Source organism: Vombatus ursinus, unplaced genomic scaffold (assembly GCF_900497805.2).
Source record: "Vombatus ursinus unplaced genomic scaffold, bare-nosed wombat genome assembly UNPS02015106.1, whole genome shotgun sequence".
Lineage (NCBI taxonomy): Eukaryota > Metazoa > Chordata > Mammalia > Diprotodontia > Vombatidae > Vombatus > Vombatus ursinus.
In genome coordinates, this window is record NW_020954884.1 from 740170 (window position 1) to 762079 (window position 21910).

At 36.0% G+C, this 21910-nt stretch overlaps 1 protein-coding gene across 1 annotated transcript in view; it reads right to left on the reverse strand.

Annotated features, from left to right (window-relative positions):
* Positions 1 to 21910, reverse strand: part of SPEF2 (sperm flagellar 2) — a 222718-nt gene that overhangs the window by 48247 nt on the left and 152561 nt on the right. The window contains exons 18-21 of the mRNA XM_027846244.1: positions 10534 to 10670; positions 4287 to 4414; positions 4049 to 4187; positions 2599 to 2736 (exon numbers count right to left, since the gene is read on the reverse strand). Coding sequence (XP_027702045.1) covers positions 2599 to 2736; positions 4049 to 4187; positions 4287 to 4414; positions 10534 to 10670 — 542 coding nt within the window. The remainder of the gene's footprint in view (positions 1 to 2598; positions 2737 to 4048; positions 4188 to 4286; positions 4415 to 10533; positions 10671 to 21910) is intronic.

Consider the following 21910-nt stretch of genomic DNA (forward strand, 5'->3'; position numbering starts at 1 on the left):
CATCCATCCATCCATCCATCCATCCATCCATCCATCCATCCATCCATCCATCTAATCATTCCTTCCTTCCTTCATCCTGATCATTATTTCCAGTACTTGCAGTCTTCAGTACTTCCCCAGGTCATGACTTCCATTCTGGTTATACTATCCTCTTTTTCTAATCTTAACCTCTTATTCTCTCTGTATTTTCAGTTCTCTTTTTCCTTGTCCTATCACTGGTCTTACTTTTCTAAATCCTACCCCGGGTTATTTACATCTGACTTCTCTGTTTTTACTCACATACTACTTAAATGGAGCTATAGGAAGGAAGGAATGCAAGCACGCAGACTATTTGCACTACAAATTTGTTATTTAGACTCAATTGGGCCCTCTATGAAGCAAAGCAATCCTTGTATTCTTCCGTCATTGATTCTCTATCTCACTTATCACAACAGTTGTTTGAAAATCTTTTCCTCAAGTCTCCTGTAAAATTCTCTCTATCATCTTCCTAAGTTGAAGACATCAATTCATACTTTACCAAGAAAACTGAGGTCGTTTGCTATTAGCCCCCTTTTCTAAATCTTTCCTCCTCATCTTACAACTCCTTGACATTATCTCCCACTATTTCCTCTTTTATTCCAGTCTTTGAGGAAGAAATAGTCCTTCTTGAAATAGGCAGCCCCTCTACATGTAGTTATGACTCCAGTCCATCTTGTCTTCTCCAGTGAGTCTAGAAGGCTACTACTAGAGTCATTCCATTCCCTGCTTCTCTCTAATCTTCAACTCTTTCTATCTACTTGTTGCTTCCTTGCTGACTAAAAAGTCTCTCCCATCCTTGAGAATAAATGAATCCTTGGGAACATAAGTGCCTTGGGGAAAAGAATAATTTCCCTCATTTTTCAGTACTTAGCATAGTTTCTGAAACAGTGCCATCATTTAATAAATGCGTATTGATTGACAGAATGACTAACTGATTGTGCTTATCCTTGTACTATTTAACATTTAAAAAAAAATCAATGACTTGGATAAAGTTAATAGAAACATTATATAAATTATTAATAGAAATATTGAAACATTAAATATAACTTGTTAATTAATAATGAATAATAATTAACAGCTATTAATAGAAATATTGAAAATTAGAGTCATAGTAACCATAGGTAATCCTAGGGAGGTGATAGTGTACTCAGTCTTGGTCAGACTACATCTTGAATATTGTGTTCAGTTTTTGAGTCCCACATTTTAGGAAGGACAATGATAAACTGAAGAATATGCAGTATAGGGAAAATGACTAGGGAAGGACTTAGGGATGATACCATATGAAGACTGGTTGAAAGAAATCAATTGATCAATAGGTATGTATTAAGTGCCTGAAATTTGCTATATACTATACTATGCCCTGGGCGTACAAATAAGAAAATGAAATAGTTCCTATACAGGAGACAACATGTATATAAATAAGCATAAAAGGGATTTTGTGCATTCCCAGATCACTTATGAGGGAGGAACCCATTTGAAGGAGGCACTCAGGTGACTCCAAGGACTTGCTTCTAGGAGAAGACATGTAAGAGGGCACAGTCTTTTTCCAGTGCTCGACTGGCAGGAAGTCTGTGTCTGTAAATCTACCCAATAGAGGCAGAGTTACTCTCTCTGGTTGCATCCAGGGCTGAAGGTCTTGCTCATGCATAGCACTGTCATCATGCCCTAAGCTGGGCAGGGGAAGCACCACCTTCTTTTTCCAGGCTCTGTAGTCCCAGAAATGGGCTTGAAGTTTTGGTCTGTTTAATTTGTCTTTTTTGGTTTTAGGTGCAAGGTAGTGGAATCCCCAGTCCCAGGAGTTTGAGCCAGTGATGGCAACCATGAATTCAGAATTCCAGACAGGGTATTGCTATCAGCCCAGAAGGGAGGGAATGTTTATATGTTTGTTCTTGCTATACCTTTGCAGTAAACATTCCTTTGTAAAAATCTAATCTGACCATTAAGTGGCTAAATGGAATTAGGGTGCTGGGGACTCCTTAAAATTGAGGGAACACAGTGGCTTGGGCCAATGGCAGAGATGAGTCACCTTCAACTCCCTTGAGGGTACCAAAAGACTCTTGAAGACAGGGGTCTACCACACCTCATCTCCATGGAAGCTACCTCCATACCACTGGTATACAGGCTTATGTTTAGGTTGGAGTTGTGACTGGAAAGGCTAGTGCATAGGAGAGTATCATGCAACACAGTCTCAGATACCCATTTTGCTGTCTTTCCTCAGGTGTCTAAGCAACATAAAGCTGTAAGTAGTTATTTGGGAACATATTTGAAATTTTTATATTGTTATTGCTAAACATAATCACTAAATGGAGCTTACTTTTTCAGTAAGTTGGGGTGAATGTTAAAGAGGAACAGTGCTAGCAGTATTAGCTTTTAAAAGACTAGATTGTGAGCTCCATGAGGGCAGGGACTGTCTTTTGTGACTTTTTGTAGCCCGTGTGTTCAGCTCAGTGCCTGGCATATCGTAGGTGATTAATAAATATTGATTGATTGATACTAAAATTAGCTGTTTTACAAGGACAATAATGGCAAAAGGAAGAATGGTATGTGATAACTATGTTGTAATGACCTGACTGGTCATACCTGCATCAAAGAAAAGAAATGGTTCATGAGTATTCCAAGATGATCTTGTAACCAGGATTCGTCAATGATATCAGCACGTTCTTGTTCTGCTTCTTCCTTTCGAGTATCACATATATCCCATAGGCGGTCTCTTAAATCCTAAATAGAAAAAAGAAGGATTTCACTTTTCAGATGCACAAGCTAAATTATCCCAATGCAAATAAGGAATTTTGAAAAAGGACCAGGGTATGAGAGTGAGGTAGGGCAGCTAGGTGGCACAGTGGATAGAACACTGGCCCTAAAGTCATGGAGGACCTGAGTTCAAATTCCATCTCAGACATTTATTAGCTATGTGACCCTGGACAAGTCACTTAACTCTGATTGCCTCAAAAAAAGGGAAAGAAAAAGAAAAAGGACCAGGGTAAAGGATGTTGGGGTATGGCGGGGGAGAGATGGGTCGATGGTGTAATCTAACAATATCAAAGGAAAGCCTGGCTGCTCAACTGGTATCTTTTACATATCAAGAAGGCCTCCAATCATTGGGTGAATTGTCAATGAGGTACTTATGAGAGGACAGATCCACGACTCTAAGAGACCCAAGAGGCCATTTAGTCCAACCCCTGCATTTTCGATATCTATCTTCAATTAATCAAGGAACAGTCATTTATTAAGTATCTTCTACGAGCCATACAATCTGGTAAGTGCAGAGGAAACAAATATAAAACTGAAACATCTCCTAAACTCATTAGGGGAGACCACATGTATACATATAGAGTTATATATATATCACACATACAAAATAAATGCAAATCAATTTTCTGGAGTGAAGACATTAACAGTTGGGGATCAGGAAAGAATTAATACAAAAGATGGCTTTTTGGCCAAGTCTTAAAGGTAACAGTAGATTCTAGAAAGTGAGGAGGGAATGTATCCCAGCCATGGGGGTGGGGTGGATGGGGCAGCTTGCATAAAGGCATGAGGATGGCAGATGGAGCATTGTGTGTGAAGAACAGTAGGAAGGCAAATATAGTGAGCCCATAGAGTGAAAGGGAGTGATGTGTAATAAGACTGAAAACATAGGCTGGGGCCAGGCTGTAAAAATGAGTAAATGCCAAGCACAGGAACTGATGTATTATGTCACCAGGGATCCACTGGTCTTCATTCAGTAAGGGAAGGACATGGTCATACCTGCACTTTAGGAAAAACACTTTGGCCGCTGTGTAAGATGGTACAGAGCAGGGAGAGAATTGGGCAAAGGCACGATTGAGGAAGTTGTTTTAGTAGTCTAGGTAAGAGATGATGAGAACCTGGGTTAAAGTCACGGCTGTTTGAATGGGGGGAAATGGAGGTAGAGAAGACAAGATGAGGCAATTGATAAATTATCCTTTGTAAATGCTGTCTCAATTAGAAGCCGACTGAACTCCCTAAGCACCGCCCAATCGCCAGCCTGCCATGCCGAATATTGACTTACATGGACTCTTTGGTGTAGTTCAGCTTTGGTCTCTTCATCATCCCACAAGTCTTCAGGAAGGCTGTTAAAATCAGCCTGCCATTGAGATACAAATTCTTGCTTGTGGTCTGGCCGTTGCAGGTATTCCTGATAATTTAGTCTGTGACACATTAGCAAAATTTCAATGGAAAATAGGTATGTTTTATTCCCCTTCCCTCAACAGAATGTGAAATTCTTCATATAATTAACTTTTACCCACCTGACCTCATGTAGATAATAAAGCACACTGTGTCTCTCATCTCTTATCTGCCTGAGTATTGCTTTGATCGTGTTTATGTATGAATTTTCTATTGTTTCCCAATAAGGCACTAAATATTGAAGTATTTCCTATTAAACAGTAAAACACACAAATCAACATTTCATGTTTGAAATTCTTCTGGATAACTGATTAAATAGAACCAAACTACCAAAGAACAACAAGGAGGTTTTCAGCCTCAGGGGACAAGGGTAATGAGCTGTCATAAGGACAACTCTGACAACTCCGTCACATTGTCATGGGCTCTAAAGGTGGTGAGAATTGTTCCTTCCTTACAGGGGGCAAGTGGTAAGAAGACGGCTGGGACAGGGATAGAAGAAAACTCTAGGGAACCTCCCATTTCATAATATTTCTTCAAATGGCATATCCTGAGAGAAAAAGCAATGGCCACTTGAAGCAATTCCCTTTGTTGAAGTAGCCTTTTAACATTACAGCATTATTCCTAAAGTGAAAATAAGGCTAATACTCTGGAAGGGAGATTTTGCCAGGCTGTCCAAATATTTTATCCTGAATGGTATATCCTAGGATTCCACACAAAAAAGGAGAGAAGAGCATCATGTATGATACAATCAAAACTTTCTTTTATATAATGCTTAATAATGTAAACTGAAAGAATTTCAGTCATAGGTATATTACTGCCCATGGTTGCTTTCTTCATTTATTTATTCATAGAACCATATAATCTTAGCTGAAGGGACCTTGAGTTAGTCTAGTCTAATTTCTCTCCCAAGGAAGGAATCTTTTCTGTAACTGAGATCTACTTTCTTCTCCATCTGCACCACACTCTTGCTAATTCAGTCTTCTGTTTCCTGGAATACTCTCTCCCCTCACTTATGCTATTTGGACATCCTAGCTTCCCTTAGGCCTTCAGGTTAAGTGCTATCTCCTACATGATACCTTTTCTGATTTCTCCAATTAATACCACTCCATTACTGGGTAATCATTTTGCATTTACACTATCTGATCAATGTTCTTCTTCTCTTCTGTTCCCCATCCCCCTCCCCCATGCAGTGGAACGAAAAATCTGTGAATGCAATGTTTGTCTCAATTTCAAACTTGCATTCCAAGTGTCTAGGACTGAACCTGGCAGATAGGAGAGGCCTAAGACATACTTGCCAATTTGAACTGAATTAAGCGAGATCACATCGTTTTTAAAGGGAGGAATGCTAGTGTTGATCTGCTGTTCCTTATACTGAGATCTCATAATGTTCTTTTTCATACTGAGCCCAAATCTGCCTGCATATAATTTTTACCCTTTGGTCCTAGCTCATTTTCTGAAGGAAAATGGAACAAATTCAATGTACTTTTCTATGTGATGCCTTTTTAAAAACCAACCAACCAAACTATCATTTATGGAAAGTGCACTGAATTAGGAATCAGGAAGCCTCAGTTTTTAAGCACACTCTGCTGATTATTAGGGCCATTAATTGTTTGCTACAGGGAAAATTCTTCTTTCTCTTGGTTACATCCCTTGGTCCCTTAAATTATTATGCATGTTGCACTTGGCAATATTTCCAGACCTCACTCTACCCTAATTTTCTTCTTCTAGATCAGAGGTTTTTAACCTGAGGTGTAAGAACTTAAAAAATATTTTGGGGCATCTAAGGGGTACAGTGAATAGGGCACTGGCATTGGAGTCAGGAGGACGTGAGTTCAAATTTGGCCTCAGACGCTTACTAGTTGTGTGACCCTGGGCAAGTCACTTAACCCTAATTGCCTAAAAATATTTTTATAACTATTTCAATAAAATTGTTTCTTTTACAATCTTGTATACTTTATTTTTATGCACTTAAGAGTATTATTCTGAGGAGTCCCATTGGCTTCACCAGACTTCCAGATGTGTACGTGACTCATAAAAGGTTAAGAAGCCCTGTTATAGACACTATGCAGTATGTTAATGCCCCACTTAAAGGGTGAATCACCAGACTAAATGGTATTCCAAGATGTGACCCAAATAACAAAGAGAATAGTGTGACTATTAATTCTCTTCATCCCTATTTTACTTCTACTAATGCAGTCTAACATTTTGGAGCAGCCAAATAACACTATTCAAATTAACTTGTGGTCTGCAAAAAATTCCAAGCCTTTTCACATGAACTGTGCTAATCTATGAGTCACAGAATCCCAGAACTGGAAGATATCATAGACCATCTGACCCCTGGAATGAGAATCTCTTCTACCACATACTCAACAGGTGTTTGTTCATCCAACCCCTGCCTCAAGACCTCCATTTTTTGTCTATACAATGAAGGGGTTTTACTAGATGGCCTTGGGGATCCCTTCCGGTCTAGATCTATGATATCCTATGGCATCCAGAGATGAAGAATTTACTACATCCTGAAGCAATTAATTCTACTTTTGGACAGCTCTCATTGTTAGGAAGTGGTGATCTTTTTCTTTCCATCTTCTTCTAGAGCCAAAATTCATTTCTCAGTAATTTCAATCTGTTTGTCCTTGTTATGCCTTCTGAGATCAAGTAATCTATACCTAATTACTAGTCTATGTGAAAAATCTCTAATAATTGAAAGTAGCTATCACGTGCTCTTTTGGTCCTTTCTTCTCTAGACTAAGTATCCCAAGATCCTTTAACCATTTCTCACGTGGCATGGTTTTCAGTTCTCTCACCATACTAGTTACTCTCTTCTGCAGAATCTTCAACTTGCCAATGGTCTTTCTAAAATGTGACATCTAAAACTGGACCAAAGAGTCCATGGGGTTGGAAAGGAACTGTTCTGAGCATTATGTTTTTATTAATACAGCCTAAGATTACATGAGATATTTTTGGCTGTCAAATTATACCTTTGACTCATATTGAACTTAGAGTACACTAAAATTTCCAGGTCCTTTTTTAATGCAAATTTTGTTAGCATACTGGAATTGACCAAACACACCTCTACCATCTTGTAACTGTGTAGCCAACTAAAAATGTTAAGGTTCAAATATAAGAATCTTACATTGATCTCTATGAAATATCATCTTAATGGATTTAGTCCATAAATCCAGTATGCTGAGCTCTTTTTTAGACTCCCACATCTTTTATTCAATATGTTAGCTATGCTTCTTAGTGTTGTGTCCTTCAGTATATTTGATAAGCATTCTATTTATGCTTTCATTCAAGTCACTGATAAAAATTTCAAACAGAATAGGGGTCAAAGACAAAGCTTTCTAGCAAATATAGAAATTTCACCTCTACCTGGCCTACAATCTTTATCTGGTTATTTAGCTAGATGGAAAGCTATCTAACCTTACTATTACCTAGCTCATCTTTCCCCGTCTTGTCCACAAAGATTTAATGAGTGATTTTGTCAAATGTGTGACTGAAATCCACGTATGCTACCTCTATGGTAATAACCTTAACATTATAATAATCATGTCAAAAAAGAAAATGAGATTTCTTTAACATACTTTATGAACTTATGCAGATTTTTACAATCATACCTTCCCTTTCTAAGTGCTCAAAAACCATCTCTTTGATGAGGTATTCCAGAATTTTCCTAGGAATTTCTATCCAGCTCATAGGCTTATAGTTAGAAGAAATCACTTTCTTTTCTTTTTTTTTTTTAAATCAGAATAATTTGACTATCTCCAATCCTGCAATATTGTCATTCTCCAAAGATCATTGACAATGGTTTAATAATCCATTCAGTAAATTCTTCCAGTAACTCAAGGCACAATTTATCTGGGTCTAGAGATTCAAATTGATTAAGGCTAGCTAACTTTTCTTTATCTTGGACTTAAATCCTTTGAGGAATTCAGTAATACCTTGTCAAACATCTTTAATTAGCTTGATGAATGAGCTAGGTTGTGTGATTATAAAGACAATAACAAGGTACTTCCTGTCTTTAAGGAGCTTACATTTTGATGGGGGAGAACACTAGCATTATGTAAATATATACAAAAGACAGGTGAGACAATATTGTGACCACCACATTTTAGACTATTCAAGCTCAAAATTAATTTTATAAAGATCTGAGTTTATAATAGAGAGTTATGAATTGGGAGAAACCTGGACAAATCATTGAAGGGACTCTTGAGGTTTGTAATTTGCAGGCAGTCAATAGGAAACCAGAGATTTTATCTGGGTCTAAATTCCTTTTTAATCTTTATCCATGGGGTCCATCATAGCTACATTTCTGTATTTTTTTGAAATCTATTTTCATATAATTTGGCCTAGATTGTAGCCACCATTTTCTCATCTCCAAGGTGTCATGGTAACACTTTCAAAAGCTTCCTATATTATCTCGAGTTTACAGAACAAATCTTCAAGAGACAGTGTGTCCCAGTGGATATAGTGCTGACCTTGCAGCCGGGAAGACCTGAGTTCAAATCTTAATTGTGATACTTACTAGCTGTATAAACATGGGTAAATCATGTTCAGTTTCACCATACGTAAAAATGTTATTGTCACAATGAGATAATGAAGATATGAGATGACGTTGTAAAGTAATTTATAAATTTGGTTTGCCTCACAGCTCTCTTCTTTATGAAAGAGTCTTTCATTAGGAAGTATGTTTTTGCTTTTGTTTGTATCTCCAGTGCTTAACACAGCACACAGAAAGCACTTAATGCTTTTTGATGGTGATTAGCAAGGAAGGCAAGTCAACAGTTTATCATAGGCTATAGTTTTTTTTAATCAGAATTAGATTTCCAGCAGAAATCTGGATAGTTGACATCAATAAATGTATGTTAAACTGGTGTCACCCATTCATTCTACATCTTGAATCTGTGACAGTTTTACCATCAGTAGAAGGAAAGTATTTTCTATATCTTCTAGTTGGCTTGGTGGTTTGTAGGATGACACTAGGATGATGGTATTTCTTTTTCTCCCTTTTTTGAATCTTCACCCCTAAACCCATCAGATAAGTTCATTAATTCATTTACAAATATGTATTGGGCCCTTATTATTTGCATAACATTTGCTGCAAGATGCACAGGATTAAAAGTGGCATAGTACATTCTCCTTGCCCACAATAAACATATCTTAGTTGGGAAAACAGAAAATATATCCATAAATGTTGCATATGACATGACCAGGGATACAAGATATAATCTTGACTTTAAGGTTGACCACTACCCATTACAGCTTGCTGCTCTATAGTATAAAAAAATGCCATGGATTTATTAGATGGTGAGATAATTATGAGTTGGAGTGGTCATAGAAGGCTTCATTATTGGTAAAAGTTAAAATTTTCATTGAGAGGCAGCTAGATGGCATAGTGAATGGAGCACCAGGCCTGGAGTCAGAAAGATATGAATTCAATATGAATTCAGATGCTAACTAGTTCTTTGATCCCAGGCAAGTCATTTAACATATTTGCCTCAGTTTCCTCAACTGCAAAATGGGATAATGATAGCACCTACCGCTCAGAGTTGTTGTGAGGATCAAATGAGATAATGTTTATAAAAAACAAACAAACACCGCTTAGCATAGTGTCTGGCACACAGTAGGTACTATATAAGTGCTAGCTATTTATTATTAATGCTTTTATTATTATAAAATAGGAACCAATAGTATTGCAATCATGTAAGAATTTGTGAGAACCCAAGAGGTCCTCTTGTCCAGTCTTTGGTATAAGTAGGTAAATTTCTAGACCAGGAGTGGGGAACCTGTGGCCCTCTAGGTCCTCAAGTGAGGCCCTTTGACTGAATCCAAACTTCACAGAAAAAATCTGGGTTGTGGCCTCCAGGTGGCAGGTTCCCGAGCCCTGTTCTAAACCATCTAGGCTTGATGACTGCCTATTCTCATCTTATTTCAATTACTTAACTTTTAGTCATCTGGAAAGGGAGAGATTAAACTCAATTTGAAGGATATTATCACGTAGCCATGGGAGCACAGAGAGAAAAGAAATATCATTTGATGGCCACGTTTTCTAGAGATGTGACTCTTTTCCAGGAAAGGAGCTTCATGGCTGGTGCTTCTGAGGAGAAGGATGAGCCTCAAAGAACTCATTTGTTCCCCTATGTAAATACTTAATAGCAGTTCCCGAGTATGACTCATGGAAGTTTCAGTGACTTGGAAAGAAGATGATTATGGCCCAATGAGTATAAAAAACAATCTCTCAGATGTTCTGATGAGAATTCATTTGGGCCAATGAAAAAAATTTGGGGTGAGGTAAAACAGTGACACAATTTTTCCCTTGAATAAGGAAGAAGTTATCTACCATACTTTTTTTTTTCTGAACTACTATACCAGAGGAAGTGGTTCGTCCACATAGATCCATTCTTCTGACCCTGGTTTGATTGGTGGTGGTCCTGGAGGTATAGGAGGTGGTGTTGTATCTTCAACAGGTGATTTCTTTCCCGATAATTTCTTGTCTGATCCTTTTCCTTTAGGTGAAACTTAAATTAGATTGGTTTATAGGGAAACTATACACAAGGTTAGATTCTGAAGCTGAATAAATCACATATTCCAGGGGGTACATTAAGTCTACTAGCTACTTGAGTGGCCTTGCAAATAAATACCACCTCCAAATTATTCGTCACACTTTTTTTTTTAAACCAACCCACCTGCCATAATTCCACTAGATAAAAAGACAGATGATAATTTTGGTTTCCTACTTTTAGACATAAATTGTTATTCACATATGACAATAGGCACAACTCTTTTTCAAACCTAGAGAAAAACACTGGTTCCAATACAATATCGTAATAATTTACCAAATTCAATTTTCTCTCTTCCATAGGAGAAAAAGGGAGGTGTTAGGCTCAGAATTCATGATGCAGTAGAAAACATTTGTAGTTTGGAGTCAGAGGACCTTGGTGTCAATCTTGGCCCTACTGGTTTTTACTTTTATTAATTTGGGCAAGTCGCTTAATTTCACTGGAATTCAGTTTCCTCATCTCTAAAAATCCCTCCCAACTTAAAATCCAAGATAATATGAAATTTGCTTTGGAGACCTTTTGGTAGGGTGTGAAGTTTGAGGATGGGGGTGAATATCTCTTTTAATTGGAAAGGCAGGCATGGTGAATGCAATGGAGAAATGGTTGTTGCTTATCTATTGTGCCACCTAATTGTCTGAAGGTATTAATGGTGTCACTGCATTTTATTTGAGCTCAGTAAAACTTATGCATTAGAAAAATAATTTTGTTAGCTTTGTGGAAGATAGATTGCAGTGGAGAGAGAACTGAGGCAATGATATGTCAGTAGATGAAAAGTGAACAAGGGTGGTGGTTCAATGATTGGTGAGAAAGGAAGATATACTAGAGAGTTTTTGAGGGTAAAACTGAAAAGTCTTGGCAAATGACTGGGCATGCTGGGTGAGTGAACACTTGAGAACATTGTTAACTTGGATAACAGGGAGGGTGGTAGTACCCTCAGCAGTAATAAGGAAATTCAAAAGAAGGGTTGTTTTGGATGTAAGAATAATGAGTTTTGTTTTGGACATGTTGAATTTAAGATGCTTTTGGGACATTTAGTCCAGCTTGTCCAATAGGTAGTTGCAGGTGTGGGACTGGAGCTTCAAAGAGAGACTAAGGCTTGATAGAGATCTTGGATTCATCTATCGAAGAGCATGTTCTTTTAAGGATATTTATTAGGGTAGCCTCCTTAGATGAATAATACCCTAGCTGTCATGGAGAGGTTTAAAGGGCACTCAGATATGGGTACGGTATGAAAATACAATTGTAGATGATGTAATGGCATAAAGCTAGCTTTGCCAGGGCATTATCCTTAGATCCAGGGTGGGGAGGAGACCTTCTTTCCTATTCTTTATCATCCCCAATTCCCTCCAATGATACAAAGTTAGCACCATCCTGTAGGGCATGAAGAAGAGACACAAGATTCCCTATAGCCTGAAAAAATTCATGCACTTCTCCATGTAGTTCTATTTAGTAGAAAATTAGTGCAAACAGACTTGAGATACTATATCTACAAAGTTATCAAAATAACTTGGATCTCTGGACTCTACTTGCCTTAATATGGACTGTATATATATATATATGTATATATATATATAAAATATATATGTATATATATATAATATATATATATTTACCATTTATTATATGTAAGTTACAATGAAGATCACATGAAAGACAAATCCTATTCCACATTCTCTGTGCAAATAACATTTGATGTACTAGAGAGATAAAGATACATTATCTTATTATGGCTGATAGAAATATGTGGACTGCCAAGGGAAAAAGAAATTGCTAACCATTTCTTATGTGTAGGCTTGGACCTCAAATCACTCTTAATGTATTGGTCTTAAAAGAGCAATGGAGTTAAAATGCAACAAGAAAATCAATCAAATCTTTGTTTTGAGAGAAAGAGAAATAGTAATTTTTTTGTGCCTCACTTGGTTAATTAAAATTGTTGGGACATTTTCCCTTTTAGGTTGTTATTGTTTCTCTTGGAATTTCTCCTCTGCTCTTTAAGTCCTTATTAATTTCTACTTGAACTATAAATATTTTAGGGTAGGTTTAAAATTATTTTAGTATAACATGAGTGTTGAGTGAAGAATTGAACAAGTCAGAAAACAATTATCAAATTCCATGTGAATATTTTGAGTATTTTGGACTTTAATTTTTTTTCTTAAACTGTAACTCAATATTTAGAAGGAAGAATAGTGAAAGTCAAGTGACCAAAGCAAATTCAATCTTTTATATATGGAAAGACAATTACTTGAGTCTAGAGGCTGAAGGCATTTTTGTGGAAGATCTTTTTGTACCCAAAATGTAAATAACTGACATGCTTTTTATCCGACAATTAGAAATGAAGACTTCACTTTAATATATATTATATATATATATAATAACACTTTTGTGTAAGGTAAAGGCTGCATGATCTTTGGTTTAGTTAATCTTTAGAGAAGTAGGCATATTTGCATATAATTATTTTATTTGATTAGTATATGAACTCATCAAAGTTCTTTTAAGTATTGGTGAAAAGAAATAGATATGGAATAGACACAGAATGAAAGGCATGACAGATATCATTTTTAGTATATTATGCACATCTAACATAATAGTCTTTTGGTAAAGTTAAATAATTTGAATGCCATAGATTGAAAATACTTGGATAAGACATCACTAATTAGGCTAGAACAGGTAAGGATGGGGAGAAAGTATGAAAAGAAAAATAAAAGAATAGTTTTAGAATAAATTTTTATTGTTTATGCTAAATGAAGGCCTGGTGAAATAATATATTAAAGGATATGAGTAAGCTTCAAGCTTAAGCAACAAGAGTACAGCATGAGGGAGGGGTGTGGTGAACAACATCTATGGCACTTGTCAAAGGTAATGAAGACGTGCTCATGCAAGTATCACTTCTAAATGACAGCAAATTGTATCAGATGGGAGTATCAGCAAATTAAGTAAAATACTCCTCCACAAAGTCATATATTTTTATACCTCATCATGGCATGGAAATGATTCCGGGGTCTTGAAGGTTATACCATTATAGCATTATATAGAACTCTGGGAAATTGTAAAAAGGCTTTGAACATAGTCCTGGTCATAGACTATGTCTGACAACCAGTTCAGTCAAGTACTGAGTATCATCATCACCAACAGGATGGCCAATAGGAGAAGAATTCTTTAGACATGGTAACTCAAGACATATAAAATTTAAAAATGGCCATAGGCCCCATGTGGCCACCTTGATTGTTGACTCCTTGCATAGATGTACAAAAAGAGAGTTCTATCGATTTGTTGACCTAATAAGAAAAGAGAAGCCTTATGTATTTCTCATCATGTATCCAAGACATAATGGAGAACCTCTCAAGTCTTATCAAAACAGATGATCTGCTTCTTGGGATTCATAAAGAATACCACCAGAAGAAACAGAAAGCATTCCCAAATAAGTTTTGGGTAAGAAGCTGAAGACCTAAGGGCACAGGTTGTGTTTTTCTTACTTCTGCCTATTTAAAACAAGGAATGATAAGAACAACTGATTTGGGAAGTTAGCAGCAGACTAAGAATGGGATTTATATTTCAATCATTCAGTCAATCAATAAACATTTAGTAAGTACCTACTATGTGCCTGGCACTGGGCTTAGTGCTGGAGACACAAAAAGATTAGCACATGGAGACCAAGAGCAATTTTGTCATTGGTGTTGATACCCAAGAAGGGTAGGAGGATAGTAAGAAGGCAATTATCCTCCCTTCATGAATTTAGTCCCTTGGCCTAAGTGAATTTCATTTTTGGGTACTGAAAAAACTGGAAGATGTTTTTACTGAGCCATAGTCAGAGATATTTGAAAGATCTTGAAGAATGAGAGAGGTACCATTGTATGATGGAAGGGTAAAACTTGTACTGATTTTTTAAAAAAAATGGGTAGAGAATAGAGTCTGCAAATGATTGTCCAGTAAGCTTGACCTTGATTCCTGGGGAAATTTAGGACAGATTATTTAAGGGATGACTAGTAAACATCTAGAGGAAGCTGATGGCTCAGTGGATAGAGCACTGGGCCTGGAATCAGGAAGACAAATTCAAATTCAGCTTCAGACGCTTCCTAGCTATGTGACGCTGGGCAACTCACTTAACTTCTGTCTGCCTGACAAAAGGACCAATGAATCCACTGGAGAAGGAAATGAAAACTTACTCCAGTATCTTTGCCAAGGAAACTCCATGCATAGCTATGGTCCATGGAATCACAGACAGTCAGACATGACTGAACAACAGTGAAAATCTAAAAAAGGAAGTGATAATTACAAAGATCCAACATGGTCCCATTACGAACACATCATGCTAAATTAACATTTTTTTCTTTTCTTTTTTTTTTTGATCAGGTTACTATATTAGAATATCAGGGGAATGCTATATATTTTACCAAGAATTCAGCAAAATGCTTGATAAAGTACCTTATGCTATTATGATGGATTTAAAATGATCTAATGACCAGACTTAGAGGAGTCATTAATGATTCAATGTCATCTTGGAAGGCGATATGTGGGAGAATTCTTGGTCTTATACTTTGGATGGAATGATTATCAAATTTTCAGATGACAAAAAGCTAGGAGAGATAGTTAACATACAAGATGTCAGAATCGAGATCCCCAAAATGATCATGATTGGCTAGAGCATTATGCTGGATCTTGTAAGATGGAATTCAATAGAGACAACTAAAATCTTAGACTTGGGTTTAAGAAGGCAACTTTGCAGAATAAGATGGTCAAGAGACATGGTTAGACAGCAGGGCAAAAAATGATGTGGGGCTTTTAGTGGATTCCAAACTCAATGTTAGCCCATTGGCCCCATGTGATATTGAGCTACCTTGAAAGAGACATAGCTTCCATGAATAAATGGTCAGAGCACATGTGAAGTACTGTGTTCAATTAGGTGTACAATGGCTTAGGAGGGACAAGGATAAGTTGGAGAGCATACCAACTAGAATAGTGAAGGGTCCTTAATCCATGACATGCGAAAATTGGTTGAAGACACTGGGAGTATTTAGTCAAGAGGAGAGAAAAGCACCGAGGTGACATAGTGGACATAGCACCAGGCCTGGAGTCAGAAAGACTTGGGTTCTAATCTGTCCTTAGACACCTTCTGGCTGTGTGACCCTGAGCAAGTCACTGAATCCCCATCTATAAAAGGGGGATAATAAATAACACCAAACTCCCAGGGTAGTTGTGAGGATCAAATGAGATAATAATTATATAGCACTTATCACTGCACCTGGCAAGTAATAAGTGCTATATACATGTTAACTTTTATTAAGAGAACATATGTGGGGAGTAGTGCATTTTAGCTGTGATGAAGTATTTAAAGGACTGTCATGTAGAAGAGATATTCGGCTTGATTTGCCTGGCCCTAGAGGTCAGAATTACATCCAATGGGTAGATGAAGCAGTGAATCAAATTTAGGTTTGCCATCAGAACAAACTTTCCAACATTTAGTCCTTTCATAAAGTGGGACATGTTGCCTCAGAATGTAATAATAAGTTCCACCTTAAGGGAGGGGATGTCTTAGTTGGTAGGAGTGGTATAGTTGATACTAACATTCCTTTTCAGGTATGAGTGGCACTAGATAGCTACCCAGGTTCCTTTCAAATCTAAAATTTTATGTTTCTATCACATTCTTGCTCTAAATGAAATCAGAAGACATAGAGAAGTTGGAGCTAAATGGGAGAATTGCTCATAGTTTTTCTTTAGAGGTGCAGACAAAGTAATCAGTGGAATTGGATTTATCATGCACACTGGAGTAAAAAAATATCTAGTTCCACTTTGTCGTCTCGCCTTATAGGTCTCAAAATGAATATAAGGCATAGGATTACTATGAAGCTAATAGAAGCTTATGCTTCAAAATCTATGGCAGAGAATAAAGAAGCAGAGAAATTCTATGAATATTCTCCAAATTAGATCAACCTATGTGAATTAGTGGTGACTTTCACAAAAAGCCTAGGTAAGCCTGAGTGATAATAACATTTCTGAGTCACTTAAGGGGAATTAAAAAAAAGTGCTATAGAGGGTTGGCAAAAACAAAACAAAACAAAGGGGATGTCAATATTTAAAATTGTCTCAAGGTGTCTAGGAGACAGAATTAGGAAAGAGATTTAATATAGATGCTACATAAGACTAGCAAGAAAACAGGGAGTTTTTGTGTTCTGTAATTGTTTCAAGGGGTAAGAGGACAGACTGCGGTGGGGCATCAGAAAGACAGAAGTGCTGATATGCTTTCCCCATTGGCACTGTTGTAGGGAAGATCAAAACAAAAAGTCTTCCAACTGATTAACAAATTCTCAGCAGCAAGGTTATTTTGAATGACAACTTAAGATCACAAATGGGCTTGGGGAGGATATATTCATAAATAATATTGATATATTTGATACATAAGAAAGTAAATAAGTGAAGAAGGGAGTAAGGATAGTGGAGAGGAACTCTTTGATTAGGGATGTCAAAGTAATGAATAAATTATTGCAAAGCAGAGGGGAGAAAAAATAATTCCAAAGTGGCAATCAGATCTACCAAAGATGGGGAAGGAAGGGAAGATGAATATATCAAAAAGTTTAAAGACATACAACAAGTAACTTAGGAACGGTGTTTACTAAGAAGCTTGTTGGGGGAGCAGGAGGAGGAAAATGTCTGTGTCTGATCTGAGAAAATAAGTGGAATTGTTTTTACTATTCTAGGTACCGGCATGAGGGAGTATCTATCTAATTATGTATCTATGTATCTATGTATCTATGTATCTATGTATCTATGTATTTATCTATCTATCTATCTATCTATCTATCTATCTATCTATCTATCTGTCTATCATCTATCTCCATATATCTCTCTCTATATGTGTGTATATACACACATACATGTATACATATACACATATATGTACATACGTATATACACACATACACACACACACATATATACACATATATATCAGACTGGGATTGAACAATGTCTAGGGAAAATGTATTAGATTGTAGGTTTACTGACAAAACAAATAACACTGTAAAAGAAGAAACAAATTTAACAAGCATAACTTAGAATGTTAATAGATTCAATCCTTAATAAAAAGAAAACATGTTTAAAGATGAATGAATTAAAAAGCATTTATTATGTGTCAAGTCGCTCCCCCAAAACAAAGAACCCCTCCAAAAAAAACAAAAAAAAATTCAATAATATGTTGTCTACAAAAAACACATATCAAACGGTCATTTATATATATATATATTTTATATATATATATATTATACAGAGAGTTTAAAAAATCATCTAACTATAAAATCAGAAATTGCACTCACTGACTTCTGGACATAAGTGAATTCACATGAGAAGGCATTAAGAGAGATGACAATGGTTACTTTAGTGTGATTAATGATTCTTTAACTCTAAAATCTAAAGATTCTTAACTTCTAAAGATTCTCTAACTCTAAGTTAGAATTATATGACCATAGTAGTCTAATGTAAAATAAACCCAAGGATATAAACTACTGGGGAACGGATTCCCTAATTGATTGATTAATCCATCAGTAACCATTTATTAAGTACCTACTACACTAGTCCCTGGGGATATAAATAAAAAGAATGATGTAATTCCTACTCTCTATTTCCCTTGCTGGGGAAAAATAGAAAGTCTAGAAAATAGATTTAGATCATCAAAATAGATCTTACAGCACGGCAAATTCTAAATGGATAAAAGACATAAAAACTCACAACATTAAAAAACAAAACAACTAAAACAACTAAAGAACAAAAGGTTGGTTCTTTCACAATTTTGTATGGAAGAAAAATTATAATAATATCATGATAGAAAAGAATAAACAAGATGAAACAGTTATATGAAATTAAAATAAAATGCAAAAGGCAATAACTACCAACTAAAAAGAGAAATTAAATTTAATTAGCAATATTAAAAAGAAGGAAGAAATGAGGGGTGAAGAAAAAACTATTAACGATTTTTGGGAGCAGAGCCAAGATGGCAGAGAAAAGGCAGAGACTTCCTTCAGTTCTTCCAAATTCCTTTCCAAACCACTTTAAATAATGCCTAAAGATGAATTCTGGAGTTGTAGAATCCACAAAAAGACAGGGTAAAACAATTTCTCAGCCAAAGACAACTTAGAGGGTCAACAGGCAAGGTCTGTCCCACAGGAGTGAGGGTAAGGCCCAGTCTGGCACAGAATGTGCCAGCAGCAGGTCTTGAGGGCTAATGAATCAGCAGCTTTAGCAGTGGCTTTGGAGCTCTCAGCCCACAGATGGTAAGGAGGTTGAACAATTAGTCAGGAGGAGATTACAAAGGTCCTTTTGCTGTCACAGGGTGCAGGACTCTGTTGCATTGCCCATACTCAGTTCCAGATAACAGTACTGGGTAGTCCCAGGACAAAGAATGGCACTAACACAACAGAGCTTGTGGCCACAGGGGAGCAGGGACTCTGGTCACAGGTCCATGGTGGAAAAGAGTGCTTGTGGTTGCCCACAGATAACAGCACAGGCCAGGAGAGTAGTAAACACTCCTATCCTTAGCACCACCTTGGAAGAACTGAAAACTTATAGATCCACCTCTTCCTCAACTAGTTCTGAAAACATTAATTCAAAAAGGCCTGAAACTTTAGATAGTGCTCCTTCTGCCACTGCATGAAGGGAACAGAGGACCAACTTTAACACAAAGTTTAAAATCAAGAAATAGGGTGGTAGAAAAATGAGCAAACAACAAGAAGAAAAAGAACCTGACCACAAAAAGCTACTGTGGTGATAGATCAAGAAACAAACTCAAAAGACAGTGAAGTCAAAATAGTACAAGCAAAGTCTCAAAGGAAAAAAAAATGTGAATTGCACACAAGTCCAACAAGAATTCCTAGAAGAGCTAAAAATAATTTTCAAAATCAAATAAAATTGGTAGAAAAAATTAGATAAAGAAATGAAAGTAAAGGAAGAAAATTATGAAAAAGATAATTAATATTTTGGTAAAAAGTCAGAAAAACTATTGAAAAAAATACCTTAAAAAACAGAATTGGCCAAATAGAAAAAGAGGTACAAAATCTCACTGAAGAAAACAGTTCCTTAAAAATTAGAGCAAGGGAAAGCTAATGACTCCATCAGATCAAGAAACAATAAAATGAAGTCAAAAGAATAAAAAAAGAAGAAAATGTTAAATAATTGCAGACATCAAAATGGATTAGAAACCAGAAGAGAATCACAAAGTGGGTTAAAATAAGTTGCTGGAGCAGAATATATTATGCTTCAGCTGAAGTTTAAAAAAAAGGCAAGGGTAGCAATCATAATCTCAGACAAAGCAAAAATAGACCTAACTGAAAGGGATAAGTAGGGAAACTACATTTTGATAAAAAGGCACCATACAAAATGAAGCAATAGGATTACTAAACATATGTGCATGAAATGGCATAGTACACAAATTTTAAAGGAAAAGTTCAATGAATTTCAGGAGGAAAAAGAAAGTAAAACTATACTACTGAGAGACCTCAACCTTCCCCTGTCAGAGCTTGATAAATCTAACCATAAAATAAATAAGAAAGAAGTTAAGGAGATGAATAGAATCTTAGAAAAGTTAGATACAACAGCCCTCTGAAGAAAATTGAATGGGAATAGAAGGCAGTATACCTTTTTTCTCAGCTGCACATGACACCTTTACAAAAACTGATGATGTATTAGGGCATTAAAAACCTCACAACCAAATACAGAAAAGAAGAAATATTAAGTGCGCCCTTTTCAGAACATAACGCAATAAACTTATATTTAATAAAGGGCCATGGAAGCATAGATTAAAAATTAATTAGAAACTAAATCATCTAATCCTAAAGAATGAGTGAGTCAAAGAACAAATCACAGAAACAATAATTTCATTAAAGAAAATGACAATAATGAGTCAACATTCCAAAATTTCTAGGATGTGCCAAATCAGTATTTAGGGGAAAATTTGTATTTCTAAATGCATACTTTAATAAAAGAAAGAAAGAGCAGATCTATGAACTGAGTATGCAACTAAAAAAATTAGAAAAAGAACAAATTAAAAGTCCAATTAAAAACCAAAATGGAAATCCTGAAAATCAAAGAAGAGACTAATACAATTGAAAATGAAAAAAAAAACAACACCAGATGAAATTAATAAATAAAACAAGGAGTTCATTAAAAAACCCAATAAAATGGACATTTGCAAAAAGAAAGAAGGGGCAGATAGGTGGTACAGTGGATAAAGCACTGGCCCTGGAGTCAGGAGGACCTGAGTTCAAATCCAGCCTCAGACACTTGACACTCACTAGCCATGTGATCCTGGGAAAGTCACTTAACCCCGTTGCCTAGCAAAAAGAAGAAGAAGAAGAAGAAGAAGAAGAAGAAGAAGAAGAAGAAGAAAACCAAATTACTTGTATCAAAAACGAAAAGGGTAAGTATACCACCAATGAAGATAAAACTAAAGCAATTATGAGGAGTTATTTTACTCATTATATGACAGTAAAACTGACAATCTAAGTGAGATGGACTAATATTGACAAAATTATAAACTGCCCAGACTAACACAAAAGGAAATAGAATACTTACATAACCCTATCTTAAAAAAAGAAATTGAACAAGCCACATATACCTCCCTTGGGGGAATAAAGCAAGCAAACAAACAAACAAAAAAACCCAAACAAACCAATTCAAGACCAAATGGATTTAGAAGTGAATTCTATCAAATTACCAAATTAAGGAACAATTAATCCGAATACTATTAACTATTGGAAAAAATGTTAAAGGAGTCTTACCAATTTCCTTTTATGACACAAATATGGTTTTGATACTTAAACCACAGAGAGCAAAAACAGAGAAAGAAAACTATATTTGTTTCCTTAATGAATATCCCTGCAAAAAATTTAAATAAAATACTAGCAAGGAGATTACAGCAAAATATCACAAAGATCATACACTATGATCAGGTAGGATTCTTACCAGGAATGCAGGATTAGTTCAATATTAGGAAAATTATCAGCATAATTTATTATAATAAAAACAACACAAATCATATGATTATATCAATAGATGCAGACAAAGCTTTCAACAAAATATAATACTTATCACTATTAAACCCCCCCCCACTAAAAACCTAGCAATAAGTGGAGTTTTTCTCAAAATGACAAGTAGTATCTATTTAAATTTATTGGCAAGCATTATTTGTAATAGGGATAAAC